Source organism: Venturia canescens, chromosome 11 (genome assembly GCF_019457755.1).
Source record: "Venturia canescens isolate UGA chromosome 11, ASM1945775v1, whole genome shotgun sequence".
Taxonomy (NCBI): Eukaryota; Metazoa; Arthropoda; class Insecta; order Hymenoptera; family Ichneumonidae; genus Venturia; species Venturia canescens.
In genome coordinates this window covers 15375029-15395323 of record NC_057431.1, presented here as the reverse complement: position 1 = coordinate 15395323, position 20295 = coordinate 15375029, and the positions used below count along the sequence as shown (strand labels likewise).

At 47.8% G+C, this 20295-nt stretch overlaps 3 protein-coding genes across 3 annotated transcripts; all 3 read right to left on the bottom strand.

The window, feature by feature from the left end:
- Positions 1 to 1449: 1449 nt before the first annotated feature.
- LOC122417783 (uncharacterized) lies at positions 1450 to 2295 on the bottom strand. The gene has a single exon (XM_043431582.1). The coding sequence runs from the start codon at positions 2293 to 2295 to the stop codon at positions 1450 to 1452; it is 846 nt and encodes a 281-aa protein (XP_043287517.1).
- Positions 2296 to 2328: 33 nt separating this feature from the next.
- On the bottom strand, positions 2329 to 4866 carry LOC122417782 (uncharacterized). Its single transcript, XM_043431580.1, has 2 exons — positions 4322 to 4866; positions 2329 to 4246 (listed from the first exon to the last, which is right to left on the bottom strand). Exons 1-2 carry the CDS (start codon positions 4864 to 4866, stop codon positions 2329 to 2331), a joined length of 2463 nt encoding a protein of 820 aa, XP_043287515.1.
- A 3686-nt stretch (positions 4867 to 8552) lies between these two features.
- Positions 8553 to 10227, bottom strand: LOC122417781 (uncharacterized). Its single transcript, XM_043431579.1, has 2 exons — positions 10026 to 10227; positions 8553 to 9928 (listed from the first exon to the last, which is right to left on the bottom strand). Exons 1-2 carry the CDS (start codon positions 10225 to 10227, stop codon positions 8553 to 8555), a joined length of 1578 nt encoding a protein of 525 aa, XP_043287514.1.
- Between the last annotated feature and the right edge of the window lie 10068 nt (positions 10228 to 20295).

Here is a 20295-nt window from a genome sequence, read left to right as displayed (position 1 = left end):
CTCGCTGGTGTAAAAATCAAAATTTCATTATAAAATAAAAGTCGAGATCACCAAACGGCTTAAGCCTGAAAATCCATAAAATTGTTTGCGTCTTAATTTATTTCAATCCTTCCTGTTGAATGTTGTTAGGTGTAGAGTCTTGGTGTTGGAACTGATCTAGAACTCTGGAAAATGGTATTTTATGATTTAAATTTTGAATTGGTTATCGCACAAAGATCGCTGAGACTGGAATTGGTTTGTTCGTTCGAAAAAGTGCCATATAAATTTCGTAAATTGACATCCCGTAACGAGAAAAAGAACGAGACTTCGGCTTATTCGGCCGGGTCGTCCTTTTCGTAAGGAGGGGGGTGTTGTGACGTGGCAATTCTGCTCGTCACTTAAAAATATATAATTCCTCAAACATGGCTCAGGGGAAGGCGTCTTTCGACGTTGTCAGAATTCCTCTCGAACGAATACTCCTCAAAAGTCTCAAGCGATAAAGAAACCAAAAATTATGAATTTTATTTTATATTCTTTTTGTTTCACATTTAAACATTTTATGGACGAGCGACGAGTTTCGTAAAATCAACGAAGAAGCGAGAGCAGAAAAATTGGGCAGTTCGAATATAGAAGAACGTCCGTCATTTCATCGTAGATCTCGTTGGTCATCGAATACGAGATTCAAAACATCGAGCGGTGGGACGCTAACTCAAAGCCCTCACCCCGAACCGTCGAACTCGCGGTGCGTCTACCAGCACCGAGATCCAAAGTCGATATTGTCAACAACGAATTCTCGAACGTCGACAAGTTGAAATAATGAGGGTGTTTTTGCAAGGAGTCTGGTGTAGGTGGTAAACGAATAATAAGTACGCCGGTGGTGCGAGAAAAATAGTGAGGAATTTATTGTTCCGCTGTTCTATCGTAAGTACAGTATTTGCCCGACAATTAGTGCGATTAAGCCCGATGATGATAATGCGAGTTGACCCCGTGTTCGTCGAGCACGTGCGAGACGAACAAGATGGACGACCGAAGCGTGCTCGTGAGAAAGAACCCGATGATTTTTAGAGATATACCGTTAAAATGAGGCCGAGAGAATGTTCCGTTAAATGCGCAGAGTCCGTGTAATGATTTGAACCGAAAATGAATAAGAGAACCCGAATTTGATACCGAAACTGTGAGAAGGTGAGATGCAGTCATTAGCCGTATTGCACGCTTCAGCGACCGGATCAAGACTGAGGCATCAATCATGGAGATCGATGATGAAGCCCCGCGCACATGCGCGGTGTGCTTCCCCGGTCCCGTGCTAATTACTGCCCAGGAGGTGGCGACGCCCCCCGTGAGCGCGTGAAACGAGCACCCGGCTGCTCTAATTGCACGCGCCCAAAATGTCCGAACCCGCGGACTGGCGACGCCAGCGGCGGAGCGCAAGAGCCCAGCCCGAATTCTCTCGCGCTACCGTCGAGGCCTCGCTCAATCCTGAACATTCCGCCCGCCATCGGCAGCAGTGCTGTCGATTGATCCCGGTTGAGGCACTGGCAAGAGTGCCAGTCTGGTGATAGGCCGTGTGAGTGTGGTCGTCGCCGTTTTGAGTGTAACCACCCGTGTGAGCCCGTCCTTTCCCGGATGTAGTTTTGTGACCCGTGCCCGTGGCCACTTTGTGGGTGACGTGTTTTCGTTCATGAGTAGAACCATAGACCCGACCCGGATGTCGTGACTCGAATGATGCCATTTTGATATAGCCTGCTGCCGTTGCAGGTATCCCAATGACCAGTGCTCCCAGTAGTATTGAGCCCGTTCCTGGAGCCATTGCCACCGTGTGAGGCGACCTTGAGGCACATCCCGTAATGAGGGCTCAGGAATGGAGGTGAGTGTGTCCCCGATGAGAAAATGCCCAGGGGTGAGAACCGAATAATCATCCGGGTCATCCGACAGAGGCTCCAACGGCCGCGAGTTGAGTATGCCCTCAATTTGTGTGAGAAGAGTCGTAAATTCTTCAAACGTGAGACTGGCATCCCCAATCGTCCGCCGGAGATGATACTTGACCGATTTTACTGCGGCCTCCCATTTTCCGCCCATATGAGGTGCCCCCGGTGGGTTGAACACCCATTTAATCCCGTCAGTTGCCCCAGTGTGCTGAATGAGTTCGGATTCCCGTGTACCCGTTTTGAATAATTGTCGTAGCTCCGCTGCTGCACCCTGAAAGTTGGTTCCGCAATCACTTTGGATCGTGTGCGGAATCCCGCGTCTGCCCGTGAACCGTCTGAGTGCTGCGAGGAACCCGTCCGTGGTTAAATCTGTAACAACTTCAAGGTGCATAGCGGAGGTAGCGAAACAAACGAAAATGCACAATCAGCCTTTGTGACATTTGCTCCCACGCCCGCGCCAGCTTTTGAGTGAAACTGGCCCCGCGTAGTCGACCCCCGAGAAGAGAAACGGCCTTGCCGGCGTAACCCGTGAGATTGGCAACTGACCCATTAGTTGCTGTGCCTTGAGCGCCCGGAAGCGCACGCACCGCACGCAACGCAAAATGTATGAGCGTACTGGCCCACGCCCGCCGATGATCCAGCAGCTCTGCCGTAGATAAGCCAGAGTGAGTTGAGTCCCGCCGTGGAGAGTGCGCTCGTGGGCATCAGCGATGAGAAGTGCCGTAAGTGGTGAGTCCCGAGGGAGAATGACTGAGTGCTTGCAATCAGGTTGTAAGGCTGAGTGCTTCCGCCGTCCTCCCACCCTGAGAATGCCTTGATGATCTATGAAGCCCGTTAATCGCGTGATCGGATGCGATTTCGGGAGAGTGTAGCCCGATGTGAGTGTTTTAAGCTCTGAAGTGAAGTATGCTCCCTGAATGGCTTTCACCCAATAAAGCCGTGAGTTCTCCAGGTCTCCTGGTGTGATGTTGGCTGAACCCGATGTACCGTCGCCCGCTCTTTTCACGTTTGTAATCACCTTGAAGAGCCATGAGGTGATTCGCAACAACCGTGTGAGAGATGAGTATTTCAAGATGAGATCGTAAACCGGTGAGGGTGATGTTGCGAGTGAGAGTGTGAGACCTGGCCGCTCTTCGAGCGCCGCTGCGTCCCCCGTCCCGATGCGTTGAGTTGGCCAATGGAATGAGTCTTTTGCTAACCAGTGAGGCCCGTCCCACCATGATGAATGTCGCGCGAGTTGTGAGATGGTTAGCCCCCGTGATGCGCAATCCGCTGGATTGTCCCGACCCGGTGTGAATCTCCATTGGGCCCGTGGCACGAGCTCCTGTGCCAGTGATACCCGATTCCGAACAAAATCCTTCCACCGTGAAGGATGAGAAGTGACCCAAGTGAGCGTTACCATTGAGTCCGTCCATAGGTATACCCGTGAGTCATCAAGGCCCAGCATGTTTTGCACGTGGTGTGTGAGTTTAGCAAGCAGCACCGCTGCTGCGAGCTCCAACCGAGGAATTGTGAGCCGTTTGATCGGTGCGACCTTAGTCTTAGCGCAGACTAGTGAGACCGTTGTTTGATTACCCGCGCCCGAAACCCGAACGTACACAGCTGCGCCCATTGCTAGTTGAGATGCATCCGAAAACCCGTGTAGTTCGACCGATGTACCCGTCGCGATGTTGAGCCACCGCGGTACCGAAACCGTCCCGATATGCGATAGTTCCTGCCGAAACGCGACCCAGGAGTTGCGAACTTCCGTTGACACGAGGTCATCCCAATTTAACTTTTCTAACCAAAGCCTTTGTAAGAGAACTTTGGCCCGAATCGTTACCGGTGAGAGAAAACCCAATGGATCGTATAATTGTGCGATCTCCGAGATAATGATGCGTTTCGTGATTCCGTCCCCGGTTGTGTACTTGTGAACCGTGAATTTGAACACGTCCGTGTGAGGAAGCCACGCGAGACCAAGGACTTTTGTCTCCCATTCTTCAAATACCCGAGCGTTTTCCGTTGATGAGGTCGCTCCGACCGCCGTGAGAAGCTCCGGATGATTGCTCTGCCACTTGGCCAGAGGAAAGCAGCCCGCTGTACAAATCCCGATGAGTTGCTCCGCTTGCGTGATGAGATCTGCGAGCTGGTCAGCACCGCCGTAAATATCGTCCACATATCGCCCCTTTGTAAGAGGGGCGACAGCTTCGGGATATTTCCCGCCCTCGTCTGTAACCAATTGATCCAGGGCCCGTCCCGCGAGAAATGGTGCTGACCGAGTACCGTAAGTGACCGTGGTGAGATGGAATGGAACGACCCGCCCGCCCTCGTCCACCCATAAGATGCGTTGTAAGTCCCAATCACTTTCGTGAACCCGAATTTACCGGAACATCTTAACGATGTCGGTCGCGAAGACGAAACGGTGTCGTCTGACCCACAAGAGAACGTCCGAAATATCCCGCTGCAGTGTCGCGCCCGTGTGCAGAATGTCGTTAAGCGAAATTCCCGAATCTGTATTGCACGACCCGTTGAATACAACACGTAACTTTGTGGTGAGCACCCCGTGGTGCGGCAAGTAGTAAATAGGCCCGAGAGGGGCGTGATTGCCCGAGACTCGAGTCATGTGCCCCAATGATTCGTATTCCCCGAGAAACGTGTCGTAGAGGCCCTTGTAGCTTGAATCCCGATTGAGTTTGCATTGTAGTCGATGGAGACAGGAAGAAGCTGTGTGAAAAGACCCGCCCAATGTCCCCGATGCGGATTTAACCGGCAATCTGACGACGTACCGCCCGTCTGAGTCCCGTTTGTGTGTCGTCAAGAAATGAGTCTCACATTCCTGCTCGTCAGGAGTGAGGTGCGATTCGCCCGAGCCCGAGACTTCTTCCTGTACCCAAAACTGTGTGAGGAGATCCTGAAGCTCCTGATACCCGTGATCCACTGCAGCGTGATGAACCAACCCGGCTGACTGTTTAGAAGGGTCCATAGGACCGAGAAAGATTCACCCGAAAACCGTATTCTGTGCAATCGGTGTGCCGTGAGGCCCCCGCTTGATCTGCTCCCGAATGAGTTGCCCATAGATGTCAGCCCCGAGAATTAAATCGATGGACCCTGGTGAGAGAAATTCCGGGTCTGCAAGTGGAAGACCACCCCGCGCGTGTGGCCCGAATGCGTCCCGCCGATCCCGATGATCGGTATTACGGATGCTTCCCGGTGAAGCTTGAGTTGCTGCACGAGAGAAGCAGTGATGAATGTGATCTCCGCGCCCGTGTCGGTCAACATTCGTACCCGGTGAGAAGCCCCGTGTGGTGTGATGAGGTTAGCTTGACCCGTTGCGAGAAGAACTGCCGGCCTGGCAGCTCCTGAGGCGGACAAAGTTAATGCCCCGTTGTCTCATGCGGAGCTTGATGAGGATGGTCCCGCCGTAGAGGCTCTCGATGCCTCGCCCGACTTGACCGAACGTGATGGTGCAGGAGTGCTCCCGTCCCGACTCCACCCGACGTGGATCATGGTGTGATGCTTCCGTTCGCACTCCTTGCACTTCGTCGTCGTCTGGCACGACGACACGTTGTGCCGACCCAAGCAATTAAAGCACAGCCGCAAGGACTGCACCTTTTCCCGCCGTTGCTCGTTGGTGAGCTCCCGAAATTTGGGGCAGGCGACGATGAAGTGCGCCTGCTGGCAGAGCGAGCATGATTGCTGGATCCCCGTTGTTGCCGCATGAGCCCTTGCTGACGGCCTTGAGGATGTACCCGGTGCTGATTTGCCCGATCCCGTGTTGCTTCCGCTCCGAGAGTGAGGAGGACCCGTGGAGACAGCAGAGCCCTCAAGAGCCCGAGCCCGATTGGTAAGGAACGCCCGTAATTCTGCCAATTTTGGCTGATTTGGTGATTGGCCCGCTTTTGTTTCCCAGGCGACGCGACTCGAGGTGTCGAGACGTCGCGTGATCGCATACTCGAGAACCCAGTCCCAGTAGTCGATAGGTGCCCCCAGAACCCGGAGTGAGTTGTACGCCTCCGAGATGTCGTGGATGAGGGTGCGAAGATCCCGTGCAGAGTTTGGTGAGATGACCGTTGTGCGAAAAATGCTGTCCAGGTGAGAGCGGATGAGCACCCGTGTGTCGTTGTACCGATCCGAGAGAATCTCCCAAGCCGTTGCGAAAGATTCGGCTTCTATTGCGAGGCTGGCGATGAGTTTCGCCGCCTCTCCCGATGTGGCCGTCCGCAAATAGTGCATACGCTCGACATCAGTGAGCGATGCGTTGTCCCGAACCAAAGATGTGAATAGATCCCGAAATGAAATCCAGGCTGAGAAGTCCCCGGTGAATGTGGGTAGAGAGATCTTCGGAAGATTCTCCCTCCCGATGGCTGCAGCGCCGCCCGATGTGGAAGCTCCCGTTGAGGAAGGCTGAATCTCGTCCCGAAACCGAGAAAGGATTGAGGTGATGCGCTGGTGCAGGTGGAACGCCTGCGAATATACGTCCCCGGTGACATATGCTCCCGATAAGAACGCTGGCGTGCACGACTCCGAGATCGCGTCGTGCACGTGTGAGAATTTGCTCCACAGCTCCGTCGACTGCACCCGCAAATTGTCGAGCTGCGAAGGGGTGAAATCCCGTGCGACCGCCTGAGTCACCGTAGTGAGCAGTGACTCCAGGAGTTTTACCCGAGCGTTCTGTGTAGCCACCTTGAGCTCGAGCGGTCCCGTTGCCCGATTACCCGCTCGAGGTGGGTTCCGTGTGCCCGGTGACGGTTCCCGGCTGCCCGATCGAGAATTATCCCGTGAGCGTGAGGTCAAATCCCGATTGCCCGCGTCCAGCTCCTGGAGTGAGGCTGCGGGGGAGACGTCCCGCCGCGGTGAGGAGGATCCCGGTGGTCCCGTTGGAGGAGCGACCTCGTGTCCCGTGGGGACGAGGAGGACCCGATGCTCTTCGCCCGGCTCCGCTTTTGGGTGTGAGGATTCCCCGCCCGACATGTTACCTGTTGAGCGCAACCGAATGATAGAACCGTCCGAAAATGCGAGGTATCCGATCCAAATGAGAAAGGGACCCAATTGCTCCCAAAGAATTGCGTGGAGCCCAATAAACCGACAAAAATCCCCAAAAAAAACCGGAGGATATTGTCCCGGAGTATGAATGCTGCAGCACGTATTTTTTGTACAAGCCCGAAATGCTTGAAGAGACGAGGTGGCCCCGAACCCGCCCGACCCGCGCCACCTGTCACCGTTAATCCCGAAAGTGCACAGAATACCGATAAAGCACCCGCGAATTTGTCCAAAATTCGATAACGGAACGTCACTGTAAACCCGAATGCGAAGTGTCACTAATCACTGCTAGAACCCGTGAGAAATGTCCGTTGGTTTTGCCCGAAGTCACTGGCCACTCCCGAAAAGTACCCAAGATTGCCCAAAAAGGTGCGAACAACCGAGTAATTGCCCGTAACGGTCGTGAGAATTGTCCATGCATTGAGTTTAGCCGATGAGTTGCCGCCGAATGTCCGAATCCCGTGGAAAACCGATAAATTACCGGGGCGCGGTAATGTGACCGTTACTTTACCGCCCGTGACCCGACGCCAGTGACTGATTACCGACTGCGCAGCGCCGCGCCGCGCCGCGCGGTGAGCGTCCCGAGAATGAGAGCCGAGATCGACGCCAATGTTCCCGCGCGCCGAGAGTGAGAGAGAAAGCGCTACCGCTGAGCCCGCGACCGCACACTTGCTTCACTTCCCGCACTGATGTCCATTTTCCCAAATAAATTGATGAATAAAGTTTGCGAAAAAACTCACCCGATGTGAAGACTTACTGAGAAAAAAACCCGTTGAGACCGAAGAATCGATGAAAGTGCACGGTCGATGACCAAGATGGCCGCCCGTTGAGCTCGAACCACGTGCGAACCACGCCGTGGAGACGAGAATGTTCGAAGTCCCGTTGAGATGCGATGCGCCGTGAAAAGCCCGTTGAATTTTCACTCACTTTTTACACCCACTCCGCGCGCACTTACCACCAGATCCGGCTCGAAGGACCAAAATGTTTTTGCAAGGAGTCTGGTGTAGGTGGTAAACGAATAATAAGTACGCCGGTGGTGCGAGAAAAATAGTGAGGAATTTATTGTTCCGCTGTTCTATCGTAAGTACAGTATTTGCCCGACAATTAGTGCGATTAAGCCCGATGATGAAAATGCGAGTTGACCCGGTGTTCGTCGAGCACGTGCGAGACGAACAAGATGGACGACCGAAGCGTGCTCGTGAGAAAGAACCCGATGATTTTTAGAGATATACCGTTAAAATGAGGCCGAGAGAATGTTCCGTTAAATGCGCAGAGTCCGTGTAATGATTTGAACCGAAAATGAATAAGAGAACCCGAATTTGATACCGAAACTGTGAGAAGGTGAGATGCAGTGATTAGCCGTATTGCACGCTTCAGCGACCGGATCAAGACTGAGGCATCAATCATGGAGATCGATGATGAAGCCCCGCGCACATGCGCGGTGTGCTTCCCCGGTCCCGTGCTAATTACTGCCCAGGAGGTGGCGACGCCCCCCGTGAGCGCGTGAAACGAGCACCTGGCTGCTCTAATTGCACGCGCCCAAAATGTCCGAACCCGCGGACTGGCGACGCCAGCGGCGGAGCGCGAGAGCCCAGCCCGAATTCTCTCGCGCTACCGTCGAGGCCTCGCTCAATCCTGAACATTCCGCCCGCCATCGGCAGCAGTGCTGTCGATTGATCCCGGTTGAGGCACTGGCAAGAGTGCCAGTCTGGTGGTAGGCCGTGTGAGTGTGGTCGTCGCCGTTTTGAGTGTAACCACCCGTGTGAGCCCGTCCTTTCCCGGATGAAGTTGTGTGACCCGTGCCCGTGGCCACTTTGTGGGTGACGTGTTTTCGTTCATGAGTAGAACCATAGACCCGACCCGGATGTCGTGACTCGGATGATGCCATTTTGATATAGCCTGCTGCCGTTGCAGGTATCCCGATGACCAGTGCTCCCAGTAGTATTGAGCCCGTTCCTGGAGCCATTGCCACCGTGTGAGGCGACCTTGAGGCACATCCCGTAATGAGGGCTCAGGAATGGAGGTGAGTGTGTCCCCGATGAGAAAATGCCCAGGGGTGAGAACCGAATAATCATCCGGGTCATCCGACAGAGGCTCCAACGGCCGCGAGTTGAGTATGCCCTCAATTTGTGTGAGAAGAGTCGTAAATTCTTCAAACGTGAGACTGGCATCCCCAATCGTCCGCCGGAGATGATACTTGACCGATTTTACTGCGGCCTCCCATTTTCCGCCCATATGAGGTGCCCCCGGTGGGTTGAACACCCATTTAATCCCGTCAGTTGCCCCAGTGTGCTGAATGAGTTCGGATTCCCGTGTACCCGTTTTGAATAATTGTCGTAGCTCCGCTGCTGCACCCTGAAAGTTGGTTCCGCAATCACTTTGGATCGTGTGCGGAATCCCGCGTCTGCCCGTGAACCGTTTGAGTGCTGCGAGGAACCCGTCCGTGGTTAAATCTGTAACAACTTCAAGGTGCATAGCGGAGGTAGCGAAACAAACGAAAATGCACAACCAGCCTTTGTGACATTTGCTCCCACGCCCGCGCCAGCTTTTGAGTGGAACTGGCCCCGCGTAGTCGACCCCCGAGAAGAGAAACGGCCTTGCCGGCGTAACCCGTGAGATTGGCAACTGAACCATTAGTTGCTGTGCCTTGAGCGCCCGGAAGCGCACGCACCGCACGCAACGCAAAATGTATGAGCGTACTGGCCCACGCCCGCCGATGATCCAGCAGCTCTGCCGTAGATAAGCCAGAGTGAGTTGAGTCCCGCCGTGGAGAGTGCGCTCGTGGGCATCAGCGATGAGAAGTGCCGTAAGTGGTGAGTCCCGAGGGAGAATGACTGAGTGCTTGCAATCAGGTTGTAAGGCTGAGTGCTTCCGCCGTCCTCCCACCCTGAGAATGCCTTGATGATCTATGAAGCCCGTTAATCGCGTGATCGGATGCGATTTCGGGAGAGTGTAGCCCGATGTGAGTGTTTTAAGCTCTGAAGTGAAGTATGCTCCCTGAATGGCTTTCACCCAATAAAGCCGTGAGTTCTCCAGGTCTCCTGGTGTGATGTTGGCTGAACCCGATGTACCGTCGCCCGCTCTTTTCACGTTTGTAATCACCTTGAAGAGCCATGAGGTGATTCGCAACAACCGTGTGAGAGATGAGTATTTCAAGATGAGATCGTAAACCGGTGAGGGTGATGTTGCGAGTGAGAGTGTAAGACCTGGCCGCTCTTCGAGCGCCGCTGCGTCCCCCGTCCCGATGCGTTGAGTTGGCCAATGGAATGAGTCTTTTGCTAACCAGTGAGGCCCGTCCCACCATGATGAATGTCGCGCGAGTTGTGAGATGGTTAGCCCCCGTGATGAGAGAGATGGAATTACTAAAAAATTATTATACGCCCTTTGAAAAATAGGAGAGATAGAGCCGATGATGAGTGTGAAAGAGATGGAATGAACGTAAGATCATTCTATAAAAATCTGGGTGTGTGTGTCAAGATTAAAACATTCAGTTTGGAATACCATTGGTTTGTCATCGTCTGAAGAGTGCATGGGCCGGATGTAGATAAGGAAGGGGGCACAACGAAGGGTCTGCAGTTGGAGAGAGAGGTGAGTATGACAGAGACGGAATGAACTTTAGACAGCAATTGACGAGTATGAGAGAGATGGAATGAATGTGTTTTCTGTAAAAAATTATTTCATAAAATTGTTTGTTCCACGCCTTCACGCACTGAGGAATGCACGTAGGGTCATATGTAGAAAAAGTCTCTCTCCCTTCCATATTTAGAAAGAGTCAACACGGGATATCTTAAGAGCATCAGCGCACCATGTCTCTCGTCACCGACGCTGTTACGAAGCAATTGCTGCGTATGCAAGTAACGCTTCTTCGAACGTTGGAGCAATATTTGGTGTGGGAACACCAGTGTGATACGCTCATCGAATCGTTGGAGGCGCAAGTTCGACTGAAGCAATCACGACTGATAAAAACGGGATGGCATTACGCAGTCACTTCGCAAATCTTACGTCTCGAATGTTTGAAGCAGGTAACACATCAACGCTTCATACATTGGGGCGGCGGAGTATCAAATGATTGTGGATTAATATGGCGAGAAATCGAGAGCGCATTCGGAAATCACTTGTCAACCGGTGTTGTGATTAATCGCGATCACATTGACCCACGAAAGTTTCTACTGGATGCGTATGAGCTTGTTGAAAAACAGTGAGTGCTCATATTCGCAAATATAACAGCATTAAAGTAAACACTTTGTTCAATAGGGAATTCACCGTGGGCGATAAGCGAGCGAATAAAAGTGTCATGATGGGAAATGTTGAACTTTTTGCAACATCGGATCTGAATGAGTAGTATCAGAAGCGAGTCATGGAGCCGACTCTGAAATCGCTCGAGGAGTCCCAGGAGAGTGACGGTGGCTGGACCCTAACATCGATAACCAATCTAACAGTGAACATCAACAAGTACAATGCTTTGCGTGCGTTATGTCACATTCCATTGGCGAAACGCATACTCTTGAAGAAAGACGTTGTGAATATAAAATCACGAGATAATACGTGTTTCGGATGGGCGATGGCTGCTGCGCTTCATCCAGTCATCCAACACAGTGATCGTACATCTTCGTATCCACATTATTCAACGATATTTAATCTTCAAGGCATCAGCTTCCCTATGACGTTGAACCAAATTGGGAAATTTGAAAAATTGAATAATCTCTCAATCAGAATTCCTCTCGAACGAATACTCCTCAAAAGTCTCAAGCGATAAAGAAACCAAAAATTATGAATTTTATTTTATATTCTTTTTGTTTCACATTTAAACATTTTATGGACGAGCGACGAGTTTCGTAAAATCAACGAAGAAGCGAGAGCAGAAAAATTGGGCAGTTCGAATATAGAAGATCGTCCGTCATTTCATCGTAGATCTCGTTGGTCATCGAATACGAGATTCAAAACATCGAGCGGTGGGACGCTAACTCAAAGCCCTCACCCCGAACCGTCGAACTCGCGGTGCGTCTACCAGCACCGAGATCCAAAGTCGATATTGTCAACAACGAATTTTCGAACGTCGACAAGTTGAAATAATGAGGGCGAAATTATTCGCGAAGATTCTCGAAGAACCCGTTAACAGCTCGATCAAACGAGGAGGCTAAGGGTGGGGGGTTAGGTCCCATACTACCGCGTTATAGAAATTTCGAATCGATCTCGTTACTCGAAATCCGGACCCCAACGAGGAAGGACGCATTCTCTTGAGCCTCATCTTTTACCTTCGAGAAGCCAACGCCCCGAAATCGAATCGTAATTCCGAAGATAATTGCCGGAGTTACAATTTCTGAAACCATTGCGGTGAGCCGTTGTCTCGTTCATAATTTTATCTCGTTTTGTATTATTTTGCGCGCAAATTAAAATCGGTGAAATATCGGAAAACTGAACGATATCGAATGGTTACTTTGTCGCACGAGTGAATTGAATTCTAACGTCCTTTTTGATTTATTTGGTCATCAATAGTAAATTTCTTATCGTTGCGGAATTAATAGAATTGCCGAGAGGAATTCGTTAAATTAAAGATTTACATCCGGATCAGAGTCCTAGGTTAAAAATTATCGTAATTTCGTGTTCTATCACCGAGAACCAGTGTATCGTCATTTCGTAGGCTACGCCTTAATTTCGTATTGTAAATTGTGAGATATTATCGTTTGAATTATATTCGAGAACAGATATTCACCAGAAGTGACAGTTGTTAATCAAATATTATATGATGGAATTATCAACCGAAAAATTTGGGAAATTTATAATATTATCTTTGTTTCTTATTTTGTTTTCTAATAAATTGTATTTGTAATCCCAGCTCTGCATTCCCGTAATTATTTTCCTCTAGAAGGCTCACGCCCCTCTACCGAGAATATCTAAAGCTAGTCCGGTCATTTCTCGAGCCTATTTCTTTTGTTTAAGATCTATATAAATTTGTCGAGGAGAATACCTCGGCTGGCGCCCAATAGCAAAGGAATTGGGATAATTTGTCGCTTACCTGGGAAAAAGCGTTACAGTGTATAGTGAGAAGAAGGATGTAATGTGTAAGGAGAAGAAAGAGCGACATGTCAACTTGCTTTACGTCGAAGACGTGTTAGAATGTGGAATTGGACACTTTGCTTACATTAAGAATTTATCCCGGCTCGTCAGCTCACAACTCAATACTAATGAGCGCAAGAAATACATTTGCGATTGGTAAGTAAATTGATATACATTCACTGTAATTCTATTCATTACAAAAAAAGATGGATTATGAAAAATGATTTGAAATTTTACAGGTGCCTCCATTACTTCCCAACCATCGAAAAGCTGCAGTCACATGAGGTGGATTGCGGCGTACTCAACGATTGTGCTGTTCGACTACCGGACGAAAACGACAAATGGATGGAATTCACGAACGCTAACCGGAAGGAGCGTCTCCCGTTCGTGGTATACGCTGATCTCGGAGAAGACCAGCGCTGAAGAGAGGGTGTTCGAGTTTCCATACGATTCAAATCACTACCTACATACTTCTATTTATACGCGCTATTGAAATCGTGGTTCATCGTGACAAATTATGTACTGTGACGTGACCATTCGACCCGCCACTCGTACGAATCGTGTCGACCAGTGGACCGGGTTTACGGCCCTGTAGACGCCGCTGTGACTCGTCGGGTGGTGCTCGGAAGGGGAACTCCTCATTGCGTAGTTTTAAGTTTGTATTAAGAATTGTCTACCTTACCTGCGGAGCGCTATTTACCGCGTGAGACTCATTACCGTGCCTGGGCAGAGAGAGAGAGAGAGGAAAATTTGAATTGACCCGAGTTCTCGTCATGTCATAATCCGATTAGTATTTCAGCTGCCCCTTCTAGCGTGAAAGTTTCGGTGTTGCCTCCATCGCTTCGGGCTCACACATCGCTCGATACGTCGTGAGGTGGCTCTTCGTCCAACCCGACCTCGCTTAGGGGGATTGTCTCTCCCAAATCTTCGAGCATAAAACATCACTCTCGGCCCGCGGACGGTTGAAGGGACACGCTGACATAGGCCATTTGTGAACGCCGTCTGTGCCCTTCCCGCGGAAGCAACCGAGAGTTGCACCGTCCGCTAGACCGTGAATTCGAGTATCGCAGTCCGTGAGACACGGCGCCTCGTCCAGTGGGGTCCGGGGGAGTTTCCTGGGGGAGAGGTGCTGTATTGCCTGGTGGTTGTGTCGTGGGCCCACCGTGATCCTGTGGGACGCCCAGGGTGGTGAGGGAGGCCTCCCCTCTGCCCTTTCAGAGATGCCCGCCGGATCCCCAAGAGGAAAGATGCCCGGACCACGGTCGTCAAATCGGGAGGCACTATCCGAGTAAGCAGGGGAAGCGAGAACGAAGACGTAGAGTATTAGCGACTCATCCAGTAAGAAGCGCGGCGGAGAATCAATTTCGCGCACGCTACCACTTTCAAAATTGCCGCGAAAGCGTGAGCCGGGGCCCACACTTCGGCCGCGCCTAGCACCCGAGTGGTGGGGATAGCGCCGGGCGCCGAGAGCAGCTCGCTCGCATAAATGAGTCTACTTCCGAGCACCCGATTGACGAGCCACGTTCAAATTGCTGCGCCATCCATCTTTCTTCGTGCCTTTCCTTTGTTGCGAGCTGTTCTCCGGTAAGTCCGACTTTCTCTCCACGAGTTCTTTCGTCTCGTTGAGCCTTTAGTTCCCGTTTAGTGTAATTTTGGAATATCGTTCCGGATTAAGCGTTGGTTTTATTGCGATTTAGTGGGGACGCGCGGATTGAGGTACCGAACGAGATTGTGGCCGGTACTCCTCGTTTCTCCAACCCCTTTAGATTTTGTGGCTCAATTAGACGAACGAACTTGATATTAGTTTGGTCCCTAAATATAGAATAACAGTGAAAAACAGGCATTATAATGTTCTTTCGATTTTGCCGATTGCGCGTTGGAAATTTCCACGCATTATTTTTCGAGTCGCTCTATCTCTCTCTCCCTGCACGTGCTAAGGTCGATAGCGAGCGCGCTCCGTCGCGCAATGTTTTCGTTGTGTCTCTCTCGCTCCTACGTTCGCGTTACGGCTTGTACGGTGGCTCACACCTCGTATTGTATTAATTGTATTTCGTTCCTTTCTTCGTCCTTCGTTACTGCGTATCGACTCGAATAATGTGTCGTGGTTCGCCTCAGGACTTTATTCGTACGTAGTTTCTCCGCATCATTTTATAATTTATTTCTCGCTTTTATTTACCGTATCGGTTCGAGATGTAAGAAAATCTCGGCGTACCTGCCGCCTGGCTGAAGCTTCCTTCGTTATTCCTTGTGATACTCGCGCATTACCTCTCGGATTACCTAGCGTCAATTACCTTGCCTATGTTGACTATGACGCTCTCGCAAATTATTTTAGGGTTACCTAGCGTCAATTACCTTGCTTATGTTGCCTATGACGGTCTCGCAAATTATTTTAGGGTTACCTAGCGTCAATTACCTTGCCTATGTTGCCTATTGGTTGTTGAAATTAGTTGTTGATGATTGGAAATCTGACGTTAACTTCAGAACGTAGCACACGGCGCAGCACAGCTGGTAACAGCAGTCATAAATTCGACCCATATACATATATATATTGTAGCGAAACACACGCGCGACGGCCCGAGCCCGTCGAAACGAACGAAACTCCGCGATCTTTAGATCGCGGACAAAACATCGCGGCGACCACGCTCGTCGTTGTTGACAGGTGGCGGCCATCTTAGGCCGGTAGGCATGAGCCCGAGCGGGGCTACCGGCGCCGCTCTGAACTTCGCCGCGCTATATTTTCGGAAATTAATTCTTTTTGATTTTTATTATTTTAAGTCGCCCGAGCACGTAATTACGATCAAAATTTTCAGAAAAATAACACGAATTGAAGAAAAATGATCACAAGTCAAATTAATAACATAAAAACTGATCACAATGAAAAATGTAAAAAGCGACTACGACGCATGCGCGGGCAGAGCGTTGATGGGCTATAGGACGCGTACGTGACTTTTAGCGATTATAATTTTACGAATCATATTAAAACAAATAAAAATGCCAAATTGAAGAAGAAATTAAGTAATATTTGATCAGATTGAAGTTTTTATTGTTTAACATCGGAATAAGCTGTAAATCATAAAAAGCGGTAGTCTGCGCATCGTATGCTAGCCCGCTCGACCAACGGGAGATCGCGAATCATGGCAACGGGCCAATCGGAGAGGACGTAACAAGTTGATGCGCAGAACCGGTCGAAAACTGAGATTCTCGGCGCTCGAGAATTTTATGGTGGGGAACGGGGTATAAGAAGCGCTGCGCGACTCATTCGGCAGACAGTTCTCCCTGGCTAAAGAATCAACTCGGACCTCTCTCAGTACATCAGCCTCAGCAATACTACACCTATCCTCAAAATCTTTGGGGTTCCCGTAGCGCGGACTCTCGGATCGACTCGGCGACGTCTCGATCCCATAGCCCGTGGACGGTGAATTGCCTATTCCCTTGGATGCCTGGATTCTCGGAGCGACTCGGCGACGTCTCGATCCCATAATCCAAGGTCCACACCTAACCTCTAAAAAATTTCCGGCTTTCCGTTGGACGGAGTTCTCGGATCGACTCGGTGACGTCTCGATCCCATAACACGTGGACGGAGGGTTACCTCTACCCTGTAAATGCACGGACTCTCGGAGGGATTCGGTGACGTTTCTATCCCATAGCCCGTGGTTTGCATCCTACCTTTTAACGTTTTATTTCTTTCGTATTGTTGAGGAGAATTAAAAATTCATCTTATTATCAAAAATTAAATTCACGTTTGAAAAACATTGTCCGAGGTGGTCCAGGTAGGGAGATCTAGACCCATTTAGAAAAAAATCCAAGAGGCGATAGATCGAGTTAAAATTATATCGAGTCAAAACAAAATTCAAAAATTGTAAAAGCGAAGAGATCCTCTTGGATTCATTTATATTTTTTTTTTTAGAGAAAACAAGCGTAACAGGACATCGGAAAAACCGCGTCAAACGAATAATAGCTCGAAGCATTGAATCGAGAGGTTTTTAAGCTCGAGGCGTGTCGAGAGACTAGAACAAACGCGACCATTAATTTTAAAATTGTTTTATTCCTAATTATCATTTTTGTACAATTAAAATTCGAAAATTGAGAAATTAAAATTATCTCAGACAGAGAATTTGCAACGGTTTCGGGTCTTTCGGGTCTTTTTCTCGCCAGATCCGATTAAACAAAGCAAGACAATATTAAAATCAAAATACAAATTTTATTTTCCGCGAGCCAAAGTGCTAAATCTTCTTTATTTTTGTTAAATATCAATCAAAATTGAATAAAATCGATTATTTTATTATTTTCACAAAATTAACGGTGTCCGCATTTCCTTCATACCTGCTCCTTATTATTAAGGTTGCTCGAACCGACGCGTGGCGGCGTTCAGGCCAGGTCGGCAAGAGCGTTTCGTTACAATATGTACAAACCATGTGTCAGTTTTTGATCGTATGAACAGAGTTTCGACATTACGAAATGTGTGCGGGATCAATAAAAAAATAATTTTCGTCATCTAAAGAAGTGCATATTACTATTTATTTTGTTATTTGTGATATATTAAACCGGTATCAAAGCGGCCGCGTAAATGTAGTCTGTGATGTGTGTGTGAAAAAGAATATAAAAAATGCGTGATGCATATATGTCAACGAAACTTTTCAAGATTTCATTATTTCGTTCGATTGAAAATAAGTGTTAACTGAAATAATCCTTCAATTAAATCAGAGTACGAGAAATATTGTCCAGTGCGAATATATTGTCAGTGGCGTGGTTATATATCATGTGTACATAGGTAATATATACGAATAAATAGAACAAAAATACACGCAACTGTTAGAATGATATTAGAAACTTTAATTGAATAAATGTTTTCTAATTTATTTCTTGTGTCGTCATTATTTTTAAACATCCCCATATTTTGCTTGATATTCAGTTTGGCTCTGCCCTCTCCGATCCTTGTTTTCACCCGCTCAGTTTGCAGCGGATCGATTCATATTATTAATTCGTTCCCTAATATGTGTTCTATGATTTTCTACTCTTTCATGATGATTGTGGTAACATGATTCGAGAGGTTTCTAACCATGATCTTGAATTGCACATTTTGTAAATCAGATTTTCAAAAAAAATCTGGTCTTGGTATAGTGTGTAGTTATTCTTTTCCCATTAGGTCTGTCGAGTGATAAATTTGGAAACTTTTCCAGAAAGCCTTTGGATGCTTTTTTTGCTAATGATATGAAAAGTCGTATCTTAGGAATGCAGTATGCAAACACAAATTTTGATAACAAAACTTATAGAATGACATGTATGTTGAGTATTTCCACTTTGCAAACTACAAATATGGAATTATTATAAAAAAAATTCATTCCGATAAGTCTGCTGTTGCTCAGTTTTGGATGATTCCTACCAACATCCCCAGAAACTTACAGAATTGCTGAACGCAATGTGCGCTATGTCATTTTAATGTAACATCATGACTTTTGACAACTTTTCATTATAATGCTGTAGATTCGGATCATTGAAATACTGCAAAAATCTGCAAACTATACAATTTAAATACTGTGCCATTCATTTTACATTTTGACTGTAACTGTAACATCTATATGAAGTAAAAAATTGATTATAAAAGTCTTCAGTTGCTCATTTATGAATAGAATTGAAATTGCTGTCTTCGAAGCTCATTGCGCAGATACATTGAACCGCAGCAGATACCTGCGAACTCTGAAATTTCTGTGGATAAATATATATGCGACGGATCACCCCTTATCTTTGATTATGGTCATATGTAATGGAACTTGGTTGGGTAAGTTTTTAAGTGTTCCTTTTCAAATAGTATTGAAGTTTGTATGACTGATATACAGCGAATACTTCCAAACTTTGATATTTCTGTGTTGCAGCATGTGTGCCAATCATTAAAATCATTTACTCCAACCGTATCATGTAATCTAGAAAATTCATCACAAAAGTCTTCAGCTTTTCTAGTTACATCAATTTTCCTTTTTCTACTCCATTGTGAGTTTCCGAATTTCTAATTTCAATTCTGAATTGTCCTGAAATGGTTTTCCTCCAAAACCAATGCAGGTACCTTAAACGTCTTTGAATTCTGTTGCTCCGTTGAATTAAGTTCGCTCAGTTTTTTTGCTGCTTTGAGTTCTGGCATAATAAATGTTAGAAGTTTTCGGGTACTTTTTTTCAGCAACCATCAAACTGTGGATAATTGGACTTCAGCGGCCAACTTGCAAACTTTGGAAATATATTTCATTGGGGGCACATTTTGGATGAGATGAAATCTCTAGATTCAGAATGCAAAAGCGACATTTAAAGTGGGCAAATCTGTTGGATTTTTCGTGTTCTTTCATTTGAATTTTGAAGAAAAGGGATAAATAAAATCTGTTCTATTAAGGAAATCTTTACGTCAGTTTTTGCTTCGTTCAAAAGACTTGGAAAAAATTGCCAAAGGCCAAGGACAGACCGGTGACGAAATATTTCCAGTACAATTTTGACGAAAAATAGATCTTTTGTCGCGGAAACCAACGTTATGAGCCGAAAATCATATTACAGCCCACGAGACGCATTTCTTCACTCTTTTGGGTTCCTATTACACAAAACATATGAGAAGATAAGGGGGAAAATCACCAACGTGGCAGAAAAAACCAGTGCCGAAATATTTCCAGTACAATTTTGACGAAAAATAGGTCCTTTTTCGTGGAAACCAACGTTATAAGCCGAAAATCATATCTCTGCCCCCAACCCGCTTTCTACCATTCTCTTGAGTTCCCAATAAGCATAGCAAATTAGAGTAGTAGAAAGAAATAGCCGAACTCCATGAACAGACCTGTGACGGAATATTTTCTGTACATTGTTGACGAGAAATTTGTTGTTTTTCGTGGAAACCAACGTTATAAGCCGAAAATCATATCTCGGACCGCAACACACTTTTCTCCATGCTCTTGGGTTCCAAATAGACGAAACATATTAGAGTACAAGGAAAAAAATCGCCAAAGTCCAAAGACAGACCTGTGACGAAATATTTCCAGTACAATTTTAACGAAAAATAGATCTTATTTCGTGGAAACCAACGTTATAGGCCGAAAATCATATTACGGCCCACAACATGCATTTCTTCATGCTCTTGGGTTCCGATAGAAGAAAACATATTAGAAGACAAGGAGAAAAATCACCAAAATCCAAGACCAAACCAGTGTCTAAATATTTTCAGTACAATTTTGAAGAAAAATTGGTCTTTTACGTGGAAACCAACATTATAAACCGAAATTAATTTCTCGGACCTCATCCCGGATTCCTCCATGCTGTTGAGTTCCTAATAGGCATAACATAT